Below are 21113 nucleotides of genomic sequence, written 5' to 3' on the forward strand. Positions count from 1 at the left end.
CACTGATTGGCTGTTTTTGTGACACTTGACGTGAAAACGTTTTAGACATTTTAGGTAAGACATCAGCTTTGCCTGACACCTACTATTGTATCTGTGAAACTTTTATTTTATTTGTGAAAATGCTAATGTGGAGATTTCACCGCTTTTATTTTACACCAAGACCTCATTAGACCAGGTCCAAATTCAAATTTTCAAAAACCACTGTGCCTAGACCTCTCAAATCTGGACTGGCTTATCATAGAGAGAATAAACATTCATTATAACACAGTCTCTGATTTGTGAAACTTTTATTTTATTTGTGAAAATGCAATAAAGACACATTTCACACTTTTTTCAGCATATAGACCACATTAGACCAGGTCCAGATCAAAAACCACTGTACCTAGACCTCTCAAATCTGTACTGGATTAATGTACGGACCCTGAAGATTCATAAAACCACAGTCTTTGATTTGTGAAACCTTTATTCTATTTGTACCGTAGATACACAGTGTGGTTTTCGCTATGCGCGCTCCCGCGGGGGGCATGCGGGTCTCTGCGGGCAGCAGAACTCAGCACAACATTGGTGACCTCATGACCACGCGCTGAGTGACCCACCTGTTGTTACGGAGACGTGGCCCCGCCCCCTGATGTGTCCGCGTGCTGTTGCTGACGGTGAGCTCACACGGTCTGAGAGAAGCTCGCGACCAGCTCTGCACCGACCGTTACCGTTAACCAGCTCAACTAACGGACACCTAACGGACCAGCTACCGAAACTAACAACTGACGGTGAGTCTCTAACGGTCTCTTTGTCCGCCGCCGTGACGGTCACTAACGACTGGTGACCTAGTAACGGCTGTTCGGCTAGCTGATTAGCTCGGTTAAACGTTAGCTTGTTGTGCTAACTGTCGTGTTAACTAGCAGTGAGCTAAGTTAATTAGTACGTTAGTTAGTTAGTTAGCTGGAGGTTAATGTGCTGCTGTGGTTCTATGGCGATGCTGGATCTGGTTACAGGTGTGTGTGTGTGTGTGTGTGTGTGTGTGTGTGTGTGTGAGTGAGACAATCGGGGTGAGACGTCTCCCGTAGTAACGCTGCTAATCCTGATAAACTGTCTGTCTGGAGCTAACATTAGCATCCAGGCTCATTAATCAGACAGCGTTTAACGGCAGATCATCAGATTTGTGTGTGTGTGTGTGTGTGTGTGGGGGGGGGGGCGGAGAGCATAGGTACATTCAGTTCATGAAAACACAGTTGAGCTAATGATTATAACTGTCGATATATTTTATAATTTCCGGTTGTATTAATTTAATTTGGTTATTTTCTTTAATGCGCAACAAGTTGCCACAGAAACGAGGTGACGTATTCACTGCCACTTATCATCTATTTTAGTTCAATTTAATTTTGTTGTCTTCAGTCTGAATCACAACAAGCTGCCAGGGCGTTTTTTGTGGTTGTTGCTCTTTCTACATTCTCCTCTCTGTGTCTTTGTGTTTCACTGCAATACATATTTTGTAAAACCTCTATAAATCTATAAGTCCTGCAGCTCTATGGAATCAGCACAATCGGAACAACTCAAACATGTCTTTGTGCAGAATAACACAGTTAGAATGACAGACATCAGAAAAAAGTTTAATTTCTCTGATAAATTATTTTCATTTTATTTGAATAAAATATAATCTATATAAACACTTTTCAAGTGCCCACAAGTGTCCTAAATGTTGTAAAAACAGTTTCCTCCACATATTGTACATATTGAAGTATTGTCATGTTTCCAGCCTCTCCTGTCCTCTCCTCTCTGCTCTGTGTAAACAGCCTCTCCTGTCCTGTCCTCTCCTCTCTGCTCTGTGTAAACAGCCTCTCCTGTCTTGTCCTCTCCTCTCTGCTCTGTGTTAACAGATTTTCAGTGAATATTTGTAATAAGTGACCGTTGGTCTCAGCAGAATCAATCATGTCTTCACAGTGTCTCTGAGGAGCAGAATTTAATGTTTTTAACAGGAGCTGGTTAGTGCAAATGCTTTATTTTAAATGATACATGTAGAATAAAGATATTCTGACATAAACAGAAGTTTTGGTCACTTTTTATAAAGGAAATTTTTTAAACCGATGACCCGTTAAAGGAAATTTTAAATTCAGACGGTACTGCCTGTTTTAACATTGTTTCTATGATAAATAATAAAATTTCCCAAAGAAAAAAAAATACTTTTTTTTTAGAGGGGTTCAGAGGGTTAATATGCTTACATGCTGGAATTAATTAATGGGAGATTGAGATCTGTCCGGAAGAATGATGCCGTCCATGAGTGATCTTCTCTGAGAGGTTCGTAGATTTTCACACTGGCCCAAACATAATTTGCATCCTACTCTTTTCCTCACTGCAAGTTTAGCGTAACAATTCCCCTCTTAATAAATAAAGTAATATATTATCTAACATCATTTACTGGTTTAGAGAAACCTCGCTATGCTCACTGCAGTACCCAGACACCAGGACATGTAAACACCTGATGCAGGTATCCTGTGGCTCAATTGGTAGATTGGTCACCCATTGATCAGAAGTTCAGTGGTTCGATCCCTGATCCCTGAAATGTCGATGTATTCTTGGGCAAGATACTGAACCCCAAATTGCTGAATGAATTAGAATTAGATTTAGTGTGAACGGGTGAAAGAGCGTAGTGTGTAGTGTAAATCGCTTTGGATAAAAAGCGCTATATAAGTGCAGTCCATTTACTATTTACACAACTCAAGTTGTGGAGCTATATATATGATAAATAAAAGTGTGGTGGCCTACATGCTGAAATAAATGCTGTTGGTAAAGCAGAACTGTGTATTTGTCTTTGTCTTCGTCCTGCTAGAAGGAGAAGCTGAATTCATCAGGGCAGTAAAAGCAGCAATTCATCCTCATGACAGTTTGGTTGAAAAGATTCTGTGGATGTGGAGGAGACAGAGACACATCTGCACCAACGCACACAACAAAACCTGGATCAGACTAGAAAATGTGAATTAGCAGGTTTTTTATTGCTCCATGTTAATGTCATATCGCTGAATGTGCTAAAAACACACCCTGATTAGGCTTTGAGTCTCATCTTAATTTTTAATTACATTCAGGATATTTTCATGGTAAATAGAGAAATCAGTTTGCAGGTTTCTGGTAGTCTGTGTGCATACTGGGTCTGCGTTCAACCTTCTGCTCAATTAAGCTTCTCCTATAATGTATGACACCAGAAAAATACCATTTATTTAATGATGAAATACAATTTTGCACAATAGATTGGAGTTAAATGTAACCACTGCAACAGTTAGTGCAGGGCTGCAGCTCCTCTCTGTGCAGCATGTGCTCCGATGCTGCAGCTTCAGTCAGTCAGCTAGTTATCCGTTTGGGACGCAGCCAGATAGCCCACAGGAAGCTCAGCATCCATCCAAAACACTCTGCTGAAACACTGTTACCCAACCTGTCTGCCCACACACACACACACACACACACACACACACACACACACACACACACACACACACACACACACACACATAGAACTGGATGGACGATTGCCAGTGAGAGATCACTGGCTGTTTCCATTAGTATCACACATTAGGGTAACACAGTTTGACAGGTAGACACAGAGAGAGAGAGAGAGAGACAGATAGATAGAAACATATTTTTTTTATTTTTTATTCAAATAATCTGTTGTTGGTGTGACCGGGATGTTGTCAAGTACCACAAGGTGTTTCAATTAAAGAATAAATAAAACATCTCAGACATTTTAATGCATCAGTGTAGTTGAAGGTTTCAAATATTTTTATTTGATTTTTCAGAGTTACTGGATTGATATTACTGGTTTTAGTACAGCCAAAATGAAGGTGACATACTTGCAGTCAAGTACCTGACCACATCCTGTCAGGCGGTGATGGTGTGTGTGTCCACAGAGACGTGTTTGAATGTGAGGGGTCGTGTTTCGTCCCAGCATCAGACACTTGATGGATCTTCCACTAGAGGGTGTCACGAATGATTGATGAATGTTTTCACTCCGTGCTGTCTGCTTCTGTAACAACATGGCGACTCATTGGGAAACTTAATTTGAAATTATGGAAATAGTGAATTAAAATGTGTTTTGTGGCGAGAAAAAAACCCACACAGGCTCTGAATCTTTCTTCATTCAGGTGTACCAGAAGTGGCGAGTGGTGCTGTGCGAAGTATTGTAGACTTCATCTTTATGCAATTCTGTCTCTCAAAATGCACCAAGACAGCACTAGAATGTGAAATGTGGAAATGACACATCATGTGGACATGTCACCTGTCTTCACCTGTGTAGACTGTGTTTCCTGCTACTATCATACTGCTCTTACCTGCTGGGAGAAGAATTAATAATTCTCAATTATTACATGCATTGTAGTTATAAGTCTAGGGAATGTAAACTATTGATGCTTACATGCAATGACGGTTCTATGGGGGATTATCAAGATGCACTGAAAAAAGTTTTATAATTGCATTGTAGCTTTGAATGGTAATGGAGATCTGCAGCCTTATTGTGGTTGTTGATGGTCAGATGACTCAGCATTACATAACGCTGCCACTGTGTGTTTCATTTGACATTTCCATAATTACTTTCCTTGGCATTTGTCCTACTGGGAGCTTCAGTCAATAATGTCAACTCTATTTATTTATTTGATTGACCCATAACTTCAGCAGTCACATGAACTGACAGAATCGTTCCATTAAGATCAACCAAACACTCGAATCATCACATCAGCAGAACTGAAACCTGGTGACACTGAAGCTCACCTTCTCCCTGTTCTCTCTGTTTTATTTGTCTAGAAGGCGTTTTATCAGGTTGACTGGCAGTAAAGTGATCCTATGATGGAGGAGCTTCACGACGTCCAGCTGACTGAGATCAAACCACTGCTGACAGGACAGGTGAGGGGGCGGGGCTTAGCTGAGGTCATGGCCTGCCTCAACTACGTGCTGGAGAAAACTTTATAGATGTGGTTAAATTTCCAAGTACAGTTGTTTGTCAATACATCAGCTAACACATGAATAATGAACATTTTAACATTTTCTGATTTATGAAGTAAATTCAGTCTGATTCATGTCCTGAATTCTTTCTGGATAAACTAATTCCATAACAATAATCATTAAATCCTTTCTATGTCTTTGCAGAATGGGAGAAATCTCCAGGACTTTGACTGTCAGGTGAGTTTAACACCTTTTCATCTACATTCAAGGCTAAATCCTGTAGAAAGGTAGGTTTATTATTTTAATATAATGTTTGTAGAATTGGAATATAAAACATATGTCAGGGATAGTCTTGATAAGTCAGTGTTTATTATAAAACTTGTAATGTTTTTATAAATCTTACAAAATGTGTCACATGATGATATTAACAGTAGTGCGACTTGTTGATCTATTTATGTCCTAATAATTAACAACAGCTGGTTCACATGAAGGATTGACTTCAGATAAGATGAACATTAGAAAACATGAACCGTCAGAGAAAAAAGATGATGAAAGCCACATACATGTTATCTAGTAGTTAACTTGTGTGCCTCATTTAAAAATATATAAAAATAATAATATTATTTATCCCTTTTTAACCTACTTTATTCTTATCAATAAAAAGAAATCATACATTTTCAGATTTTTCAGGCACTAAATTATAGATTTCTTTAATGAAAAAACAAAACAAAAACCAAGTTATTTCATGTATATTAAATTCTAGGGGGATTTATTTTCTTTTTTTCACAGTCAGTAATTTGCAACAACATTGGCCTCTATGACAAAGCGATTTATCATATGACAGTAATACAATTCTGCTGTTTTGCCAGCTCGGCTTTTATCACACTGAACCAAGCTTTGATAACACTGCAGTGCGTCGTTTTAGACATCAGACAGCATTCTTGCAGCAAAAGACATGTGACATGGAAACTACAGTGTAATCAGCTGCATGAATCCGACTGATAAACCACCAACTTAATGTATTCAGGGTTTTCCCTGGGTTTTTAGAGGTCTTAGGGGGGTGGGCAGCTGAAGCATAGGGGTTAGCGTTCCTCGGCCTTACATGTATTTTAAAAGCTTTTTTTTTTTTTTTTTTTAACAAAAACTGTGCAATTTCACATAATTTTGACCACTGTCATTACTATAGGAAACTAAAAAACAGATTCAATTTCCTCTAGTTGTAATTTACACTTTATTTGCACAATTCACAGCCCCCTTTTGAACATTTAATTCTTCTGGCTGAATTGGTCCTGTAGAACCGCCGAACAAACTTCTCCATGGCAGAAGTTCCTGGCTGGGGGGGTCTGAAAAGTCTGAGTACCTGCCAGGCCTAGAATTTCGTCATTTTAGGGGCAAGGCCACTTGTCTCTAATTCCACTATTCCATCATATACACTGAACTTAATCATTGCCTATTTTAAGAATTATTTTAAAGGAGAATAAGGGTTCTTGTATATTTTATTTAAGGCATCTTATTTTGACAGTCTTTTTTGTAAATTCTGTGGTCAATTCTGTTAACACACTGCGCTCTTATTTTGAAAGCGGCATGCGTTTAGCGACAGGAAGTTATTCAAAACACTAAGTCACAGTTTAGTGTGATTCAAACAACTTTTACAAACAAACAACTGTTAGCTAGTGTTAGCTCGCGGCTAACGAACGGCATATGCAATGCAGTGCATTTGGACCTCTGACCGCCCGGTAGGGTGGCCATTTCTTTCACATCAAAAAGGAGGACACTTTGCGGACAAGCAAGCAGATATTTGTTTGGTATGATCCGGTTTTAAGCAGAGTTGTACTCCGATTAGCTCGATGCTTGTCAGTGCTAGCATGTCTCTGGATAGCTGCTTTGCCTTTGCTGCTCACATCCACATGGCTTCGACATAATGTACAAAAAGAATGAAACTCCCTCTTACTTTTTGTAACAAGCCCGTGTTCTCTTGTCCATTTCAGGTTAAAGGAGGTATTTCGCTTTGGCATTCATTGAATGTAGGGGAAACACTGGGTTTTTTTTTAAACAGAGAAGGTGAAATGTCCGTTTTTGGAAATACCCGGCAACGTGTAAAGATCAATGGGACGCAATGCGGCTCTTATTTATTTTTGCTAACCTGCTCTATTTTTTCTCTTAGGCGGGAGGCAAAAATGCTTGGGCGCCGCGCCTAACGCGGTATAATGGCAGGGAAAACCCTGGTATTATAGCCGCTCTTAGAAGACAGAGACAGAGTGTGTGTGTGTGTGTGGCGCTCTTTCAGGTGTGTAAGAGAAAGAGGAGATAGTGTGTGGAAGGCAGTGATGGGAATAATTAATTGATGATCGATTAATGGTCGTTAAGAATTTGGTTGATCAGGTGGAATTTTTAATCGATCTGTGTATTTTTTAAATTTGATTTAATTTTCTGAACTGAAACACACCGAGCGTTCAGTTCTGTGGTCGTACGTCAATCACCCAATGAGCTGAGAATGAGGTTGGATAAAGCTACTGAAAGCTGCAATACCAATTAGAAAACACACAGAAATACAAGAGGATTCATATGAGAGAAACTAGCTTATGGCATCAAACCTTGCTAGCATGAATTACTGAGTTTGATTTGATCCAAAACTAATTGAAACACAAAACACATTTAAATAAGAAGATTACTGTGAAAACTAACCTCATGTCTCTTCAGGGGCTAAAACATCAAAAATTGAACTCCTTGACGTTATCTTTACAGTTTATTCTCACTGAGTTAGTTTAACGATAGACAGGATCAAGTGTCTTTTTTTGTCCTTTCAAAATGAAAGCGTCCCGTTATCAAAACAGTCTTTTGCACAGTGCTGTATATATATTATTTTGCACAAAGGCCCGTCCCTAGTGGATGGTGGACTGCAGCACTCTGTTAATGTTTAAAAAGTCTCTGTGGCTCTTTGAGTGGCCTTTGGATCGACCGACCTGATGGCTGTCCCTTTTCTCTTTTCAGACTCTATTGATTTTGATGCATAGCCTGTATTTGTCCCATAGGCGAACATGAGAAAAGATGGAAAGCCTGATATAATAGACTCCATGATTTGATGCTGTAATGGACATGGATCAATCATTTTAATGGGTTTTAATGGGACATTTCTGTCCTCAAAGACCTGAGTGTTTGTATTCTGGATACACTTTTTTATTACAGACTGATTAAAATTATCTAACATTTAAGAAGACAAAAATGTCCCTCATGATGCGCAAAGGTAAAAGTGGTTTGATAATAATTGACTGATAACATTAGGTGTTTTTCCTCTTTGTAAATAATCAGAGATGCTCAGTGCAAAGGCTTAAAATACATTTATTTACATATTATAGAAAGAATAGTAGAGACAGATCGCTCCAACAGTCCTATTAGAGGAGATGTGTGAGGGAAAGTGGATGCGGGTCAACTGTGAACACAGATATTGATCAGCAGGATGTCAGCAGGTCACTTTAAATCAATGTCTGTGATCAGTGAGTTTAAATTAGTGCACAACAACAAACAGCCTGTCAGTTCATCCTCATACATCTGAATAACAGCACAATGAATACTAATAATTATCATCAAGCAAGATTTATTTTCCTAAAGGACATTGTTTTTAATGAATGTTAAATCACTAATTTAGTGATTTGTTGTCATTTTAAATACTTTTTCTATTGAAAAAAGTAATTAACTATTTAAAGTGTCTCCTATAATATATGCAATATTTTTACCTTACAGTTTAAATTTTAGTTTTGACTGCTCGATTGTGGCAAGAATCATAATCACAACTATTTGTAATATTTAATAGTGAAACCATGATTATTTAACACAATAATTAATTTACTTCGGAAACATTGTGCATTTATTGAACTTGAATAATTTTAAGATTGGCTTTTCTTGAACTTTATTAAAATTCAACTAATACTAATATATATATATATATATATATAATTAAAATACAATCATTGTTTTACCTCCATTATTTTGTTTTCATAATTGTTGGAAGACAACATTATAATTGTGAATATAATTGGATTAACAGGCCAGCAGTATTTTGGACCAGTCAGCGAGTCTCAGTATAAACTGTTTAAATGTCCAGAAAACGATTTGTTAGCAACATCTCTTGACAGAAAAACTGTAATTAAAAAGCAGCATGCAAGTTTTAATAATTGGTTGTGAAATTAAATTTCCTGTGGGAGGAAGGAGCTGAAGAGGAGAGGAGGGAGTTAGATAGAAGTCCTGATCAAACCTGAAGAATGAGAGAAGGGCAACAAGTTGTTTAAGACCTTCACGTCTCAGCCAATGACCACACAGATTATTCCTGTTGATCCAATCACGCCATCCTCTTTGTGTCTGATTTCACTGGGCTCAAGGCTAGAGGACAACTTGTTTCTCTGCTGACCTCTTTGACATTTTTCTCTTGATGAATCCTTCTCTTCCTCTCTAAAAACTCTCCCTCGTCCTCCTCCTCTGTCAGGATGTCTGACTCTCTGGATCTGCACCAGATCTCCTGTTCTTTAGGAGTTGGGGTGGTGAGTTAGCCAGTTAGCTCTTCATTAGCCTGCTCTCTCTCCAGTCATGCTTTGTCAGCAGCTCACTTCCAAGAGTCAGCAGCTTTTAGCCGGTTAGATCTTCAGCTCGCTCATCTGTTTACCTGCAGACGTCCTGCTAGCTGCTGCTGCTGCTGCTGCTGCTGCTGCTGCTGCTGCTGCTCGCCTGTTTATTCTGTTTCAGCCGTAGTTATAATAAGAGAAAAAAATTGCAAAAGCCAAGAAATAAAAATATTGAAAAGAAAAAAAATCAAAAGAAAGGAAAAAGATATGAAGTAAAATTGTAAAATGAGGGAGTTGTACAGGTAGCAGTTTTGTGCAGAAATGGGCAAAATATTGTACAACACTTCACGGGATTAGTTAATATTTATCTTTATATATTGATAACCATTAACATACATGCATTGGTTTTCCAGAGAAAGACATACAGGGCAGAAAAAAACAAAAGTAGATCTTCAAAGAAGAAGAAATATATTTGGTTAAAAGTGAGATTCAAATGTTGAAAATGTCTTTTCATTTGTGCTAATTTCAGGATACTTAAGAAAATTAAAGACATTTAGCAGGGTTTTGTCATTTTTAGACATTTAAATGCATAAAACCTGCATTTTATTATTTGAGTGTGTCAGCATTTTTACCTCTGCCACTGATCAATGCGCAACCTCAGAAATGTCCACTTGATTTTACTTTCTGCCATTTAAAACCTGCAGTGAAGTGACAAACTGTGCATGTGAATCTGAGGAAGCTTAACATCCATAAATAGAAACAGTCAGGTGTTTCCATTAATGAGATGAGTTTACGACAGCTCCACCCATGTGGAGCTGCTCACCTGTCTGTCCATGTTTCCATCTGGAACAAGAAGCATATCTTTAGTTTACTGCACAGCCTCTGATTGATAACCACACTGAGGTCCACCAGGCACTCAGGGTGTTTTTTTGTTGCTCCTGTCACATTTTATTCACTGTGGCCTCATTTTCTACTGCATCATATAAGTGATGCTCCTCTGTGGACACAGCACAATTATAGTTAGAGGTAGGGAAAACTCTAACTTTCATTTTTGCAATATAACACAATTCTAAGGCCATTAATCATCAAAAAAAGAAATTGGTCATTTATTTTACAAAAAAAAAAAAAAAATAGAACCAATATGATCAATATTTGCCTGCAAGTGTTACCAACACTGGAAAAAAATGTTTTCTCCACATGTTACACATTGAAGTATTGTCATGTTTCCAGCCTCTCCTGTCCTCTCCTCTCTGCTCTGTGTAAACAGCCTCTCCTGTCCTCTCCTCTCTGCTCTGTGTAAACAGATTTTCAGTGGATATTTGTTGGTCTCAGCAGAATCAATCATGTCTTCACAGTGTCTCTGAGGAGCAGAATTCAATGTTTTTAACAGGATCTGGTTAGTGCAAATGCTTTATTTATGGACACTTAGATCATAAAACTCGTTCAGTGATTGTCAGAAAAGTACAAGTCTGACACTGTTTTTACAGTTTCTGGCTATGATTTATTGTCTTTTTAAAAAATTTTTTTGTTAATGAAAGCTGTACTTTTAAACCTGCCGGCTGGTTGTGGGGTTCATAGGGTTAACGTGAAATCCTATCTCCACCACAGAATGATTTCTAAACAAGTGATCCAGCTGAAATATTTCCCAAAATAATATTGTGGTGCATTCGTGTAAACGTTGAACTGTTCTTATCGTTCATATTAAACATCACAAACATCTGATAAAACATCTGCTTTCCACTCAGCTGTCAGTTTTTCTGAAGTTAATGTGGTTTATCAGTTTGTCCCTGAGCAGCTGCAGCCTCTTTGTGTGTTCAGGTGTTTCAAGGAGAAATCCTGAGCTGCTAAAATGTTAGTTAGGAACAGAAATTTCCCCCGCATTCCTTGACTGCTTCGTACGTGTAGCGTGCGGCCCTCAAGACTCCTGCTTGAGTTTGTTGTCGCCGCTCACAGGAAAGATGTTTGTTTGTTTGTTTTTGTTGTTTTTCAGGAGCACGATGTTGAGACGTCCCACGGTGTGCTGCACGTTACCATGAGGGGAGTTGCTAAGGGCAACCGACCCACAATCCTCACCTACCATGACATCGGGCTCAACCGTAAGTAAACACACACACACACACAGTCAGTCATCACACAGCATGTGAGTTACAGCACGGAGGAAACAGATGAGAAACAAGGGCTTAACATATTGTGTGTGTGTGTGTGTGTGTGTGTGTGTGTGTGCATGTGCGTGTGCGTGTGCGTGCATGTAGATAAGTCCTGTTTCAACAGCCTGTTTAACTACGAGGACATGCAGGAAGTGACACAGCATTTCTCAGTCCTGCATGTTGACGCACCAGGACAGCAGGAGAACGCTCCTGTGTTCCCTACAGGGTAACGCACACGCACACACACACACACACACACACACACACACACACACACACACACACACACTGAAGCAACACAATATCCTCACCATCCTCTCCTGGGTATAAACACACATATACACACTTCACCATTTTCCACTGGGTAACACACACACACACACACCAGTGTTTCCCCATAGGTTCGTATGTGAGTTGTTTTTGTTGTTCTTACAGAGGCGTCACTGAAACACTTGTTGTGTTTCTGCAACAGAACAAAAATAAAATCTTTGACAAACTGCTGGCACAGTGACCTGATCAGAACATCATCTTAAATAATGAGATAAATAAATAAATTTAATTAAATAAATATATATATATATATATAAATAAATAATATAAAAATAATAAATTAAAAAGAAATTAGATCAATTACGTGGAAATACTGACATATTGAAAACTACTAAACATATATTCAAATTAGAAATATAAATATAAACAACAAAATAGAAATTTGATCAAATATGTTGTAGTGCACTGCCACAACCCACCAGCAAATAATAATCAAAATATTAATGTTATGGATTTGAGGTTAAATATAGATTACAATCCAGTTCTTCTAATTTTTCCTTGAAAATATTTTAATCCATTTTTACTACCTCCTGGAGTAAAGTGACATAGAAATACTACCCAGTACGTTCTACTAAATTCTCATATATCAGGTGCAACAGTGAGCTTATGAGTCAGTGACACTGTTGTCGTTTCTACAAGCTGTCAGTGAAAATTTGTGCGTGTGTGTGCTTGCATGTGTGCGTGTGCAGGTACCAGTACCCGTCCATGGACGAGCTGGCTGAGATGCTGCCGTCTGTGCTGACACAGCTTCAGTGAGTGCCCTGTTGTCTTTGCAATGCATGCTGGGAATTTTAGTAGGAACAGATGGTTTGTTGCATCTCCCTGATGTGTGTGTGTGTGTGTGTGTGTGTGTGTGTGTGTGTGTCATTAGAGTGAAGAGTGTGATTGGTATCGGCGTTGGAGCTGGAGCCTACATCCTCACCAAACTGGCTGTGAGTAGATTTACCAACTACACCTAACCCAAACATACTGCTGCTGCTGCTGATGATGGTGAAAATGGTGAAAATGAGGATAATGATGGTGATAATGATGAAAATGCGGATAATGATGGTGACAATGAGGGTGATGATGAGAATGTTTATGATGATGATTGTGATGATGAGAATGATAAGGATAATGTTAAAAATGAGGATGATAATGAGGATGGTGATAATGATGATGATCGTGATGCTGTTGTGTTTCAGCTGAATGAGCCCACTTTGGTTGAAGGTTTAGTTCTGATCAACATCGACCCCTGTGCCAAAGGCTGGATGGACTGGGCTGCCTCTAAGGTGACACAAACACACACACACACACACACACACACACACACACACACGTGATAAATAAGAGATGAAAGCTGTTTAAATTGTCCGTTGATGAGTCAGTATTAAAATATGATATTTTGTTGTTTTTTTTCCTGCAGCTGAGTGGCTGGACGAGCAACCTGGTGGACACGATCATGGGACACCACTTCAGCCCTGTGAGAACAGACTGGATTGAACCAGAACCTTAATGAGAACAGTCTGAGCATCTCCGCCTCACTGTTCTCTCGCTCTCTCTCTCTCTCTCTGTCTGTGTGTGTGTGTGTGTGTGTGTGTGTGTGTGTGTGTGTGTGTGTGTGTGTGTGTGTGTGTGTGTGTGTGTGTGTGTGTGTGTGTGTGTGTGTGTGTGTGTGTGTGTGTGTGTGTGTGTGTGTGTGTGTGTGTGTGTGTGTGTGTGTGTGTGTGCGCCCGCGCAGGACGAGTTAACGGAGAATAAGGAGATCATCCAGACGTACAGACTCCACGTCTCTCAGGACATACCACAGGACAACCTGGTCATGTTCTACAGCAGCTACGACAGGTGCCACACACTCAACAACACAATAACAGCCTCAGTGAAAACCACAGGAAATGGATTTTTACTTTTACCTATTTTTAAGTTGTTGCTTTTTTAAAGATCTTTTTTGGGCTGTTTCAGCTTTATTGGACAGTGGTAGAGATACAGAGTGAAAGGCCTGTTTACAAGCACTAAGCTCTCAGTGTTTTAAGGATTTTAACAAAGTTTTACTACTGCTAAAGAAAGATCTGGGTACATCTTCCACCTCTGAATTAGCTTAAAATCAAGTGTGGATATCGACTACTTTAACCCATTTAGACCGGATGCAACATTTGGGTGCAGTTATTCAGGTTTGGGGTCATGGTTTGGAACAAGTTTTTCTCAGAGGACTGAGTTCTAACTAGGTTAACTTGATTTCTCATAGACGAGCTGATCTCCAGAGCTACAGCTCACCAGTCTATATTTTTTGCCGTTATCTTTTTAATAACGGGGTTATGGGTCGGATAGCTTGGGACACACAGCGACAGCAAGAGGTGAGAAGAATTCGTGCTGCCGTGGGAGCAGGGACAAGACACAAGGCTTTATTCCTCACTGACTGCAAGGCTGAAAGTAGGACAGCAGGGCGGGACATCCATGATTAATAGTGTAAGACTTTACCAAGAAAAACTGTGTAATATTACTGTAATTACTGCTGCTGCTCCTGCTGCTCACAAGATGCTGCAACAAAGCTGTCTCCTACCTCCATGAAAAGCCAAAACAACATCAGTCAGACTCTGACAAGCTGCCTGGAGTCTGTTTATGTACTGAAGTGTGTGTGTGTGTGTGTGTGTGTGTGTGTGTGTTAGTCGTGCTGAACTGCAGATGGAGCGGCCGGTCTTTGGTCTGAATGAAGACACAGTCACCACTCTCAGGTATCATTTCTGCTTTTTGTCCTTTTTTTTTACCGTACATTTCTACCAACACACCCTGTTAATCTTTCTGTGTGTGTGTGTCAGGTGTCCTGCTCTGCTGGTGGTTGGAGACACGTCGCCTGCTGTTGATGTCGTGGTGAGTGTCTGCCCTGTTTCCATGACAACAGCCAGTACGAGACTTCACATTGATGTAAATACAGTGTGTGTGTCTGTGTGTGTGTGTTGCTCTGCAGGTGGAGTGTAACTCCAGACTGAACCCGACTAAGACCACCCTGCTCAAGGTACCTGTCTGTCTGTCTGTCTGTCTGTCTGTCTGTCTGTCTGTATGTCTGTCTGTCTGTCCTCTCCTGAATATCCGTCTCTTAAAGGGACAGTTTTGCAGTGTGAGGTTCTTCCCCACAGTCAGTGTAGTACTAAGTGAGCGTTCCCCCTGAGCCGTTTGTTCCAATTGAAACAAACTCTGCTGTTTTCTGATGGTCCGTCTGGTTTCTGCTGTTGTGAACACAGCACTTGTCAGCTCCCTCAGTCGGTTAGTTTGTTTGTGATGCTTTGGTGTTTTAAAGTGAAAGAAGGAAACAAACACAGTAACAGATGGAGGCAGTCAAAACCAGCAGCTCCTCTGTTCTACAAGGTAAAATCAATCTGTCAGTGGCGTCTGGTGGCTATACAGAGAGCAGAGATAACTGCTTCAGTTCCCCTCACAGAAACTTAATCAGGGCTGTCTGACAGCAAGGTCAAACCGTGCAAATTAATTATTAATTCAATTAGTAAATCGTAAATATATTTTTATATTTATTTATGTTTTATATATATATATATATATATATATATATATATATATACACAGCGGTGTTCTGTTCTCACTAGATGTTGTTGTTGTGTGTCCTCTGCAGATGGCAGACTGTGGAGGACTTCCTCAGGTGGTGCAGGTCAGTCTAACTGCTCTGATGAGTTACTTATTGATTAAGTAATTAAAATGATGCTATTTCAAGGTTAAATTCACTGTGAGGATTATTCTTTTCCTGTAACAAAGAATAAAGCCATTGCTTTCTTTTTTAGACACACGGTTATTATACTTCCTCTGAATATAATCCAACAGACGTAGTCATGTGTATCGTCTATTTACCTGACTTAAGTGTGTTTTTCTTTCTTCAGCCTGGAAAACTAGCCGAGGCCTTCAAGTACTTTGTCCAGGGGATGGGCTACAGTGAGTATCCTCCACATGAGCTGCAGCATCACACACTTCTGCTTTATTTCCCACCTGTACATCTCAGAGAACAGAAAAGATTCCTTTGTATTAAGAAGAAAAGACTTGTGGCTCAGACTGAGTTTGATTGAATTCCATGTGTTGCATTTTATCTGACGTTAGTTTCCTGTTGGTGTTTGTGTCTCTGTGACATGTATTAACCCCTCTGAGTTATGTAACAGCAGCCACATCTGTGTTACTGTTAGTTCAGCTCAAGTCAGGACTGCTCAATAAAAAGGTGTGTGTGTCTGTGTGTGTGTGTGTGTGTCTACAGCAACGCGTCACTAACTGTAAGTAGCAGTTTGCAGTGTGTGTGAGTGTGTTATATCTCAGCAGCAATTCTCTCTCTGAACCTGTCCTCTTTCCTTTCTGCTCTCCTTGTCTTTGTCTTCGTTTCCTTCAGTCCCTCATGTTGTTTTAAACCGTCTGAGCAGCCAATCAGGTATCAGGATTTTAACCAGAATCACCTCCTTGCCAGTCTGTCTCCATTTCCGTGTGTGTGTGTGTGTGTGTGTGTGTGTGTGTGCGTGTGTGCGTGTGTGCGTGTGTGCGTGTGTGCGTGTGTGCGCGCATGCTCTGGATCAGCTGATAGCTGATCATGGTTTCTCCCCTGCAGTGAATCTGAGCAGCAGCTCTGAGCTGCATGCCGTCACACTCCAGCTCCATTCACACTGAAGACCCTGCTCAGATCAGACCCAAATCACACAATAACATGAATTGAGAACTAAGAGAGAAGGGAACAATAACAAAAAATATATATCTGTTTTTGCTCAAACAAATACACTTTACCCACTGGAGGGATAGAGCCTCTCAAAACCTGGAGGGACGTCACAGAACCAGTGAAGTTAATCAACTTTCCATACAAGCCGATTCTATGGTACCAAACACAAATTATAACCTACAGATGTAACTCAGGTTAGGCTGAAGAAACGTGCATGCAGACTAAAATCCAGTATAAAGTGTATACAATGTGTTAGCTGCAGCCAGCTGGACAACAAGGTTTTACATGTGAACGGCCTTCAGAAGTTTCAGGGGAACATCCCCGTCCCCACGGAACCAGCAGAACTGTAGAAAAAACAGTCCTGTCTCGATTTCATAATGTAGGCATAGACGTGGTAGCAGAGTGTCGGTTCTAGTGACGTCCCTCTCCACTGTGCTGCTCTGTGGTTCCATGCAGAGAGGACAGACTCTGCTCCACCTTGGCTGCATTATGTATTAAGGTGTCTTTATAAGCCTTTTATTGGCATACAGTGTTCCAGATGTGTCCTGGCAGTGCATTCAGCACTCTGCTCGAATGGTTAACCACGGTTATGGGACAATGCAAACTCTGGCATCGCTCTGTGCTGCAGAACGGAGAGTCTTCTCTCTGTATGACACAACTGACCGATTAACAGAGTGAACTCTCACGTGGTTTGACGTTATGCGTTTTAGTTTCAGTAGAGTTTTCTCTGTGTGAAAAGAGACCAAAGTTACAAACTCATTCACTGATTGGTAGCAGAGTAACAGAGCTTCAGTGTGAACAGAGCCTCAGACTCACCGTCATCTGATTTGAATCCTGCTGCTCCGTCAGTGTGGACCATTCAAATCCTGCATGCTGGTTGGACAGAAACCAACCTGCTGTCACACAACCACGCCCCCTCACACACAAACACGCACGCACGCACGCACGCACAGACAGACAGACAGAACCACACCCCCCTCACACACACACACACACACACACACACACACACACACCAGCGCCAGGCTGATGTGTCCTGTCATTAACCCCTCCTGTCTCTCCCTACAGTGCCCACAGCTGGTATGACACGGCTGGTGCGCTCCAGGACTCACTCGGCCTCCAGCGTTGGCTCCACGGACGGCGTGCGGAGCCGCAGCGCCACCAACACGCTGCCAGAGGGCGCCAACTGCAGCGGGCCCAGACTCACAGCGGAACACACCATCGAGATGACGGCGTAGGACCGACCCCGCTCTGGTTCTCCATCTACTCCTCTTCTTCTTCGTCTCCTGCACCTGGAACATTCCTCCGTGTAGGACGCAGCCAAACGGTTCTACGTCGTAGTTGTAAACGTTCTTCCCAAAGACAAAGGTCACAGCTGACATGGTTTAAAGTAGAGAAACGCCCTGATACAGCTCTGGGTCTGACCGCTGGGGTTGGCTCTTTAGGACACTGATGTTGGTGTGAACTCCTCCTTCTCTCTCCTCCTCCTCCCTTCTCTTTCCTCCTTCTCTTCTCTCCTTCCTCGTCCCCTCTTCTCTCCTCCTCTCTTCTCTCCTCCTCCCTGGGGGTTGTGATTGCTGTATCTGTATCTGTACAGCTGGTTTATATATATTTACATCCAGTTTGTTGTAATTCTTCAGTAGATTGTTTTCAGACCGGATGATCGTTTCTCTTCCTTCAGTTATTATTACTCTTATTATTATAATCTTTATTATTTTGTTATGACTTGTTGATGGTGGTGGTGTTGCTGTGCGGCTCGTTTATGAAATTATTCTCCTACACATGAAAATACAGGAACTTTAAGGGAAAACTTCACCAAAAATGTTGGTTTTATTGGCCCAGAAACTGTTTTTAATATCAGCTCCTGCCCCGAAATATCTGATACAAGTTTGTTGTTTATGAGAAAACTGATGAAAGAGCTGAAATAAGACTGACAGTTAGTTATACTAAACTCCAGGAAAGTTCCTCCTCTCCTCATTCGCTGCTTCACGGCGCTCTCAGAAGCAGACAACTTTTTCTTCAGACAAAACTTGAAAGTACAGAAACAGATGTCAATATGCAATAAAACTGAAAAGGCTTGGGAGAAAAACTCTTCACACTGCAATTAGAAAATTGTGATTAAAAATGCATTAATGCAATTCAAAAAAGTTTTGTTTGCAAATGTTAAAGTTGCTAAAACCTTTTGATTCAAAAGCAAAACTTTTGGGTTTGTAAAAAAGTTTTAAATTTGCATCAATACATTTTTTTAATCACACATTTATTATTTTTTTTTGTTTTGAATTACAGTGAGGAAAGTTTTGTGCTCAAACTTCTTCTTTTTGATTGTATGATAAAGACACAAAAGTATCCCCGATGTGATGAGAAAAGAAAAAGATCCTGTGAGCCTTTTAAAGAGAAAATAATTCTTAACTGATTCTACAAATAATGCCATTATTTCAATAAAGTTTCTCATTATACAGACTTACAGGATTTTCTTCAACTTATTATTTTTTCTCTTACAAGCCAGACGGGATGATTCCTTCCGTAGGTTGTTTTTTCCATGAATGTGCAGATTTCAGTCTGATATTTCCGGCTTTAAAGGAAACGTGAACGACTGAAGAAAAGCCAAACGTTCAGGTGAATAGTTGCTTATTTTCTCTGGACAGTGAGCTCGTTTGTTTCTCTCCTGATTCTGAGCATGATTTATTGCCGTGGAGCCTGAAGCCGCCCTGTGAGTAACCTGCCTCCTCTCAGCACCTCCACAACAAATCATTTACAAGTTAAACTGAACTTCTTCCACGTTGTGTTGTTGTTGCAGTTTGTTTCTCTGGCCTGAAATCTTCCAGAAGGGTTGATATTGATGATTATTATTATTGTTATTATTATTATTATACAGACTGATGAGTCTGTTTGGATTTGATAAATTGCACTTTAAATGTTGCTGTTTGTATGAGAAGCCATGATGGAGGGCGATGTGGATTCAGGTGGTGACTTTTCCATGAGAAGTGCAGTTTAGAAGTCGTGCTGTGGTTGATGGCGCCCCCTGCTGGAGGACAGTCAGCACTGCAGGACCGTCATCCTGAGGTCTGTTCGATGCCTTCATGTAGACTCTTTACAGATGTTTCCTGCTGTGGAGGACGGAGGCTGCCCAAATATAAAATGAATTACCTAAAATAATATTAATAACGTAGCGGTAATTAATTGTAGACATTTGACATTCATTAGTACGGTATTTATATTTTGGCTTCTTTATTCATTTACTCTTTGGTATTTATTCCCCTATTTATTCATTTTTCTTTTGTAGAAATTAAATAATTTAAAATTCAGAATAAATAAATGAGAAAATGATGAAAAAATGAATGCCATGTAATATAAATTTAAATGTGGACAGTATTTAACTGATTAATGTGACAAGTTGTTTTTTCTACGCTTTGTTTATTTACTTTTCTAATTTACATTTTTCTTGTTAATTTTTACTATACATTTAAAATAAATGCAAAAACTACAGTTACAAATGAAGAAAAAGGTGAAATTACATAGGAAATAAATGAAAAAAGGAAATTAATTCAAGGGTTTATGTATAAATATATAAGTAAGCAAACTAAAACTGAACTATCAATTTGTGTGACATTTTATCAATTAACTACATTTATTTTTAATATTATTTTTGGGACATTTATCCGAGTATTTTATTTTGGCAGCGTCTCTCCACTTCCTGTCAAACTGATCTGAACGAGGAGTTTTCTGAGTCGACAGACAAACTGTAACTGGTACACGCACAGTTGATTATTTAGTTTTATTTAATCTATATATAATAACTGTCTGTTCCTGCTCTTAATATTTATTACAACTATTACTTTGGGGTTTGTACTGAAGCGTTTGGTAGCTGTTCGGTTTGTTGTTTCATGACTTTTAATGTAAAAAAAAGTTTGTAATGAAATAAAGCTCGTTATCCACAAAATCAAAGCTTCTGACCTGAATATTCTGCAGAAATTCAGATCATTTACTGAGGTCAAAGTAGCAAAACTAACATAAAAATACGGTTATAAGCAAAAAGTAATATTAAATATTAGTGTGTAAGCAGCTGATTGTCTGACTAAGCAGGAAAAGCAATTGGAGGCAAATTAACGGTCGGAAATGAGTAAAATAAAGCAACTACAGGAACTTCAGGCTCGTCCTGGTTCTCAGGTTTACATCTGTTACTTCTCCTCGCCTCTTTTAAACAGCTTCCGTTGTATTGCTGTAATGAAGGTCTGAAATGTAGCCGAGCTGCATCATATCTCCAGCTTTGATTTGATTGTGTCTTTATTATGCAATCAAACTAAATAGGATTCCACTGCAATTAAAAAAAAACAAAAAAACATTTGATTGCAATTAAAATGTATTAATGCAATAAAAAATCTTGTGTTTGCTGTTAGAGCTTTTGAACAGGCTTTAAGAATAACTGTAGAAACAGTCTCTTTTGCTTCTGCAGGTCATAAAGAGGCATCATAATGAAACTTT

At 39.7% G+C, this 21113-nt stretch overlaps 1 protein-coding gene across 3 annotated transcripts; it reads left to right on the forward strand.

The window, feature by feature from the left end:
- Nucleotides 1–595: 595 nt before the first annotated feature.
- LOC131971089 (protein NDRG3-like) lies at nucleotides 596–19092 on the forward strand. Of its 3 annotated transcripts, none has more exons than XM_059332389.1 (16): nucleotides 596–767; nucleotides 4786–4881; nucleotides 5125–5157; nucleotides 11467–11572; nucleotides 11729–11849; nucleotides 12643–12705; nucleotides 12825–12885; nucleotides 13138–13224; nucleotides 13359–13415; nucleotides 13674–13777; nucleotides 14599–14664; nucleotides 14749–14800; nucleotides 14898–14945; nucleotides 15558–15593; nucleotides 15820–15871; nucleotides 16314–17567. In XM_059332389.1, the coding sequence occupies exons 2-16, from the start codon at nucleotides 4822–4824 to the stop codon at nucleotides 16583–16585; spliced, it is 1218 nt and encodes a 405-aa protein (XP_059188372.1). In that variant the 5' UTR covers nucleotides 596–767; nucleotides 4786–4821; the 3' UTR covers nucleotides 16586–17567. The 3 variants fall into 3 exon arrangements, with proteins under 3 accessions (XP_059188372.1, XP_059188371.1, XP_059188373.1); XM_059332388.1 differs by having other exon boundaries at nucleotides 600–767; nucleotides 4783–4881; XM_059332390.1 differs by lacking the exon at nucleotides 16314–17567 and adding an exon at nucleotides 17700–19092 and having other exon boundaries at nucleotides 608–767; nucleotides 4783–4881.
- The last annotated feature ends 2021 nt before the right edge of the window (nucleotides 19093–21113 follow it).

This window comes from Centropristis striata, chromosome 5, assembly GCF_030273125.1.
Source record: "Centropristis striata isolate RG_2023a ecotype Rhode Island chromosome 5, C.striata_1.0, whole genome shotgun sequence".
Lineage (NCBI taxonomy): Eukaryota > Metazoa > Chordata > Actinopteri > Perciformes > Serranidae > Centropristis > Centropristis striata.

Excerpts from the sequence above, each read along its gene's own strand:
- LOC131971089 (XM_059332389.1), top strand. The coding sequence starts at position 4,822 with ATGATGGAGGAGCTTCACGACGTCCAGCTGACTGAGATCAAACCACTG. Across the intron at positions 5,158-11,466 it reads TCCAGGACTTTGACTGTCAG|GAGCACGATGTTGAGACGTC; the intron begins GTGAGTTTAACA and ends GTTGTTTTTCAG. Across the intron at positions 14,801-14,897 it reads CGCCTGCTGTTGATGTCGTG|GTGGAGTGTAACTCCAGACT; the intron begins GTGAGTGTCTGC and ends GTTGCTCTGCAG.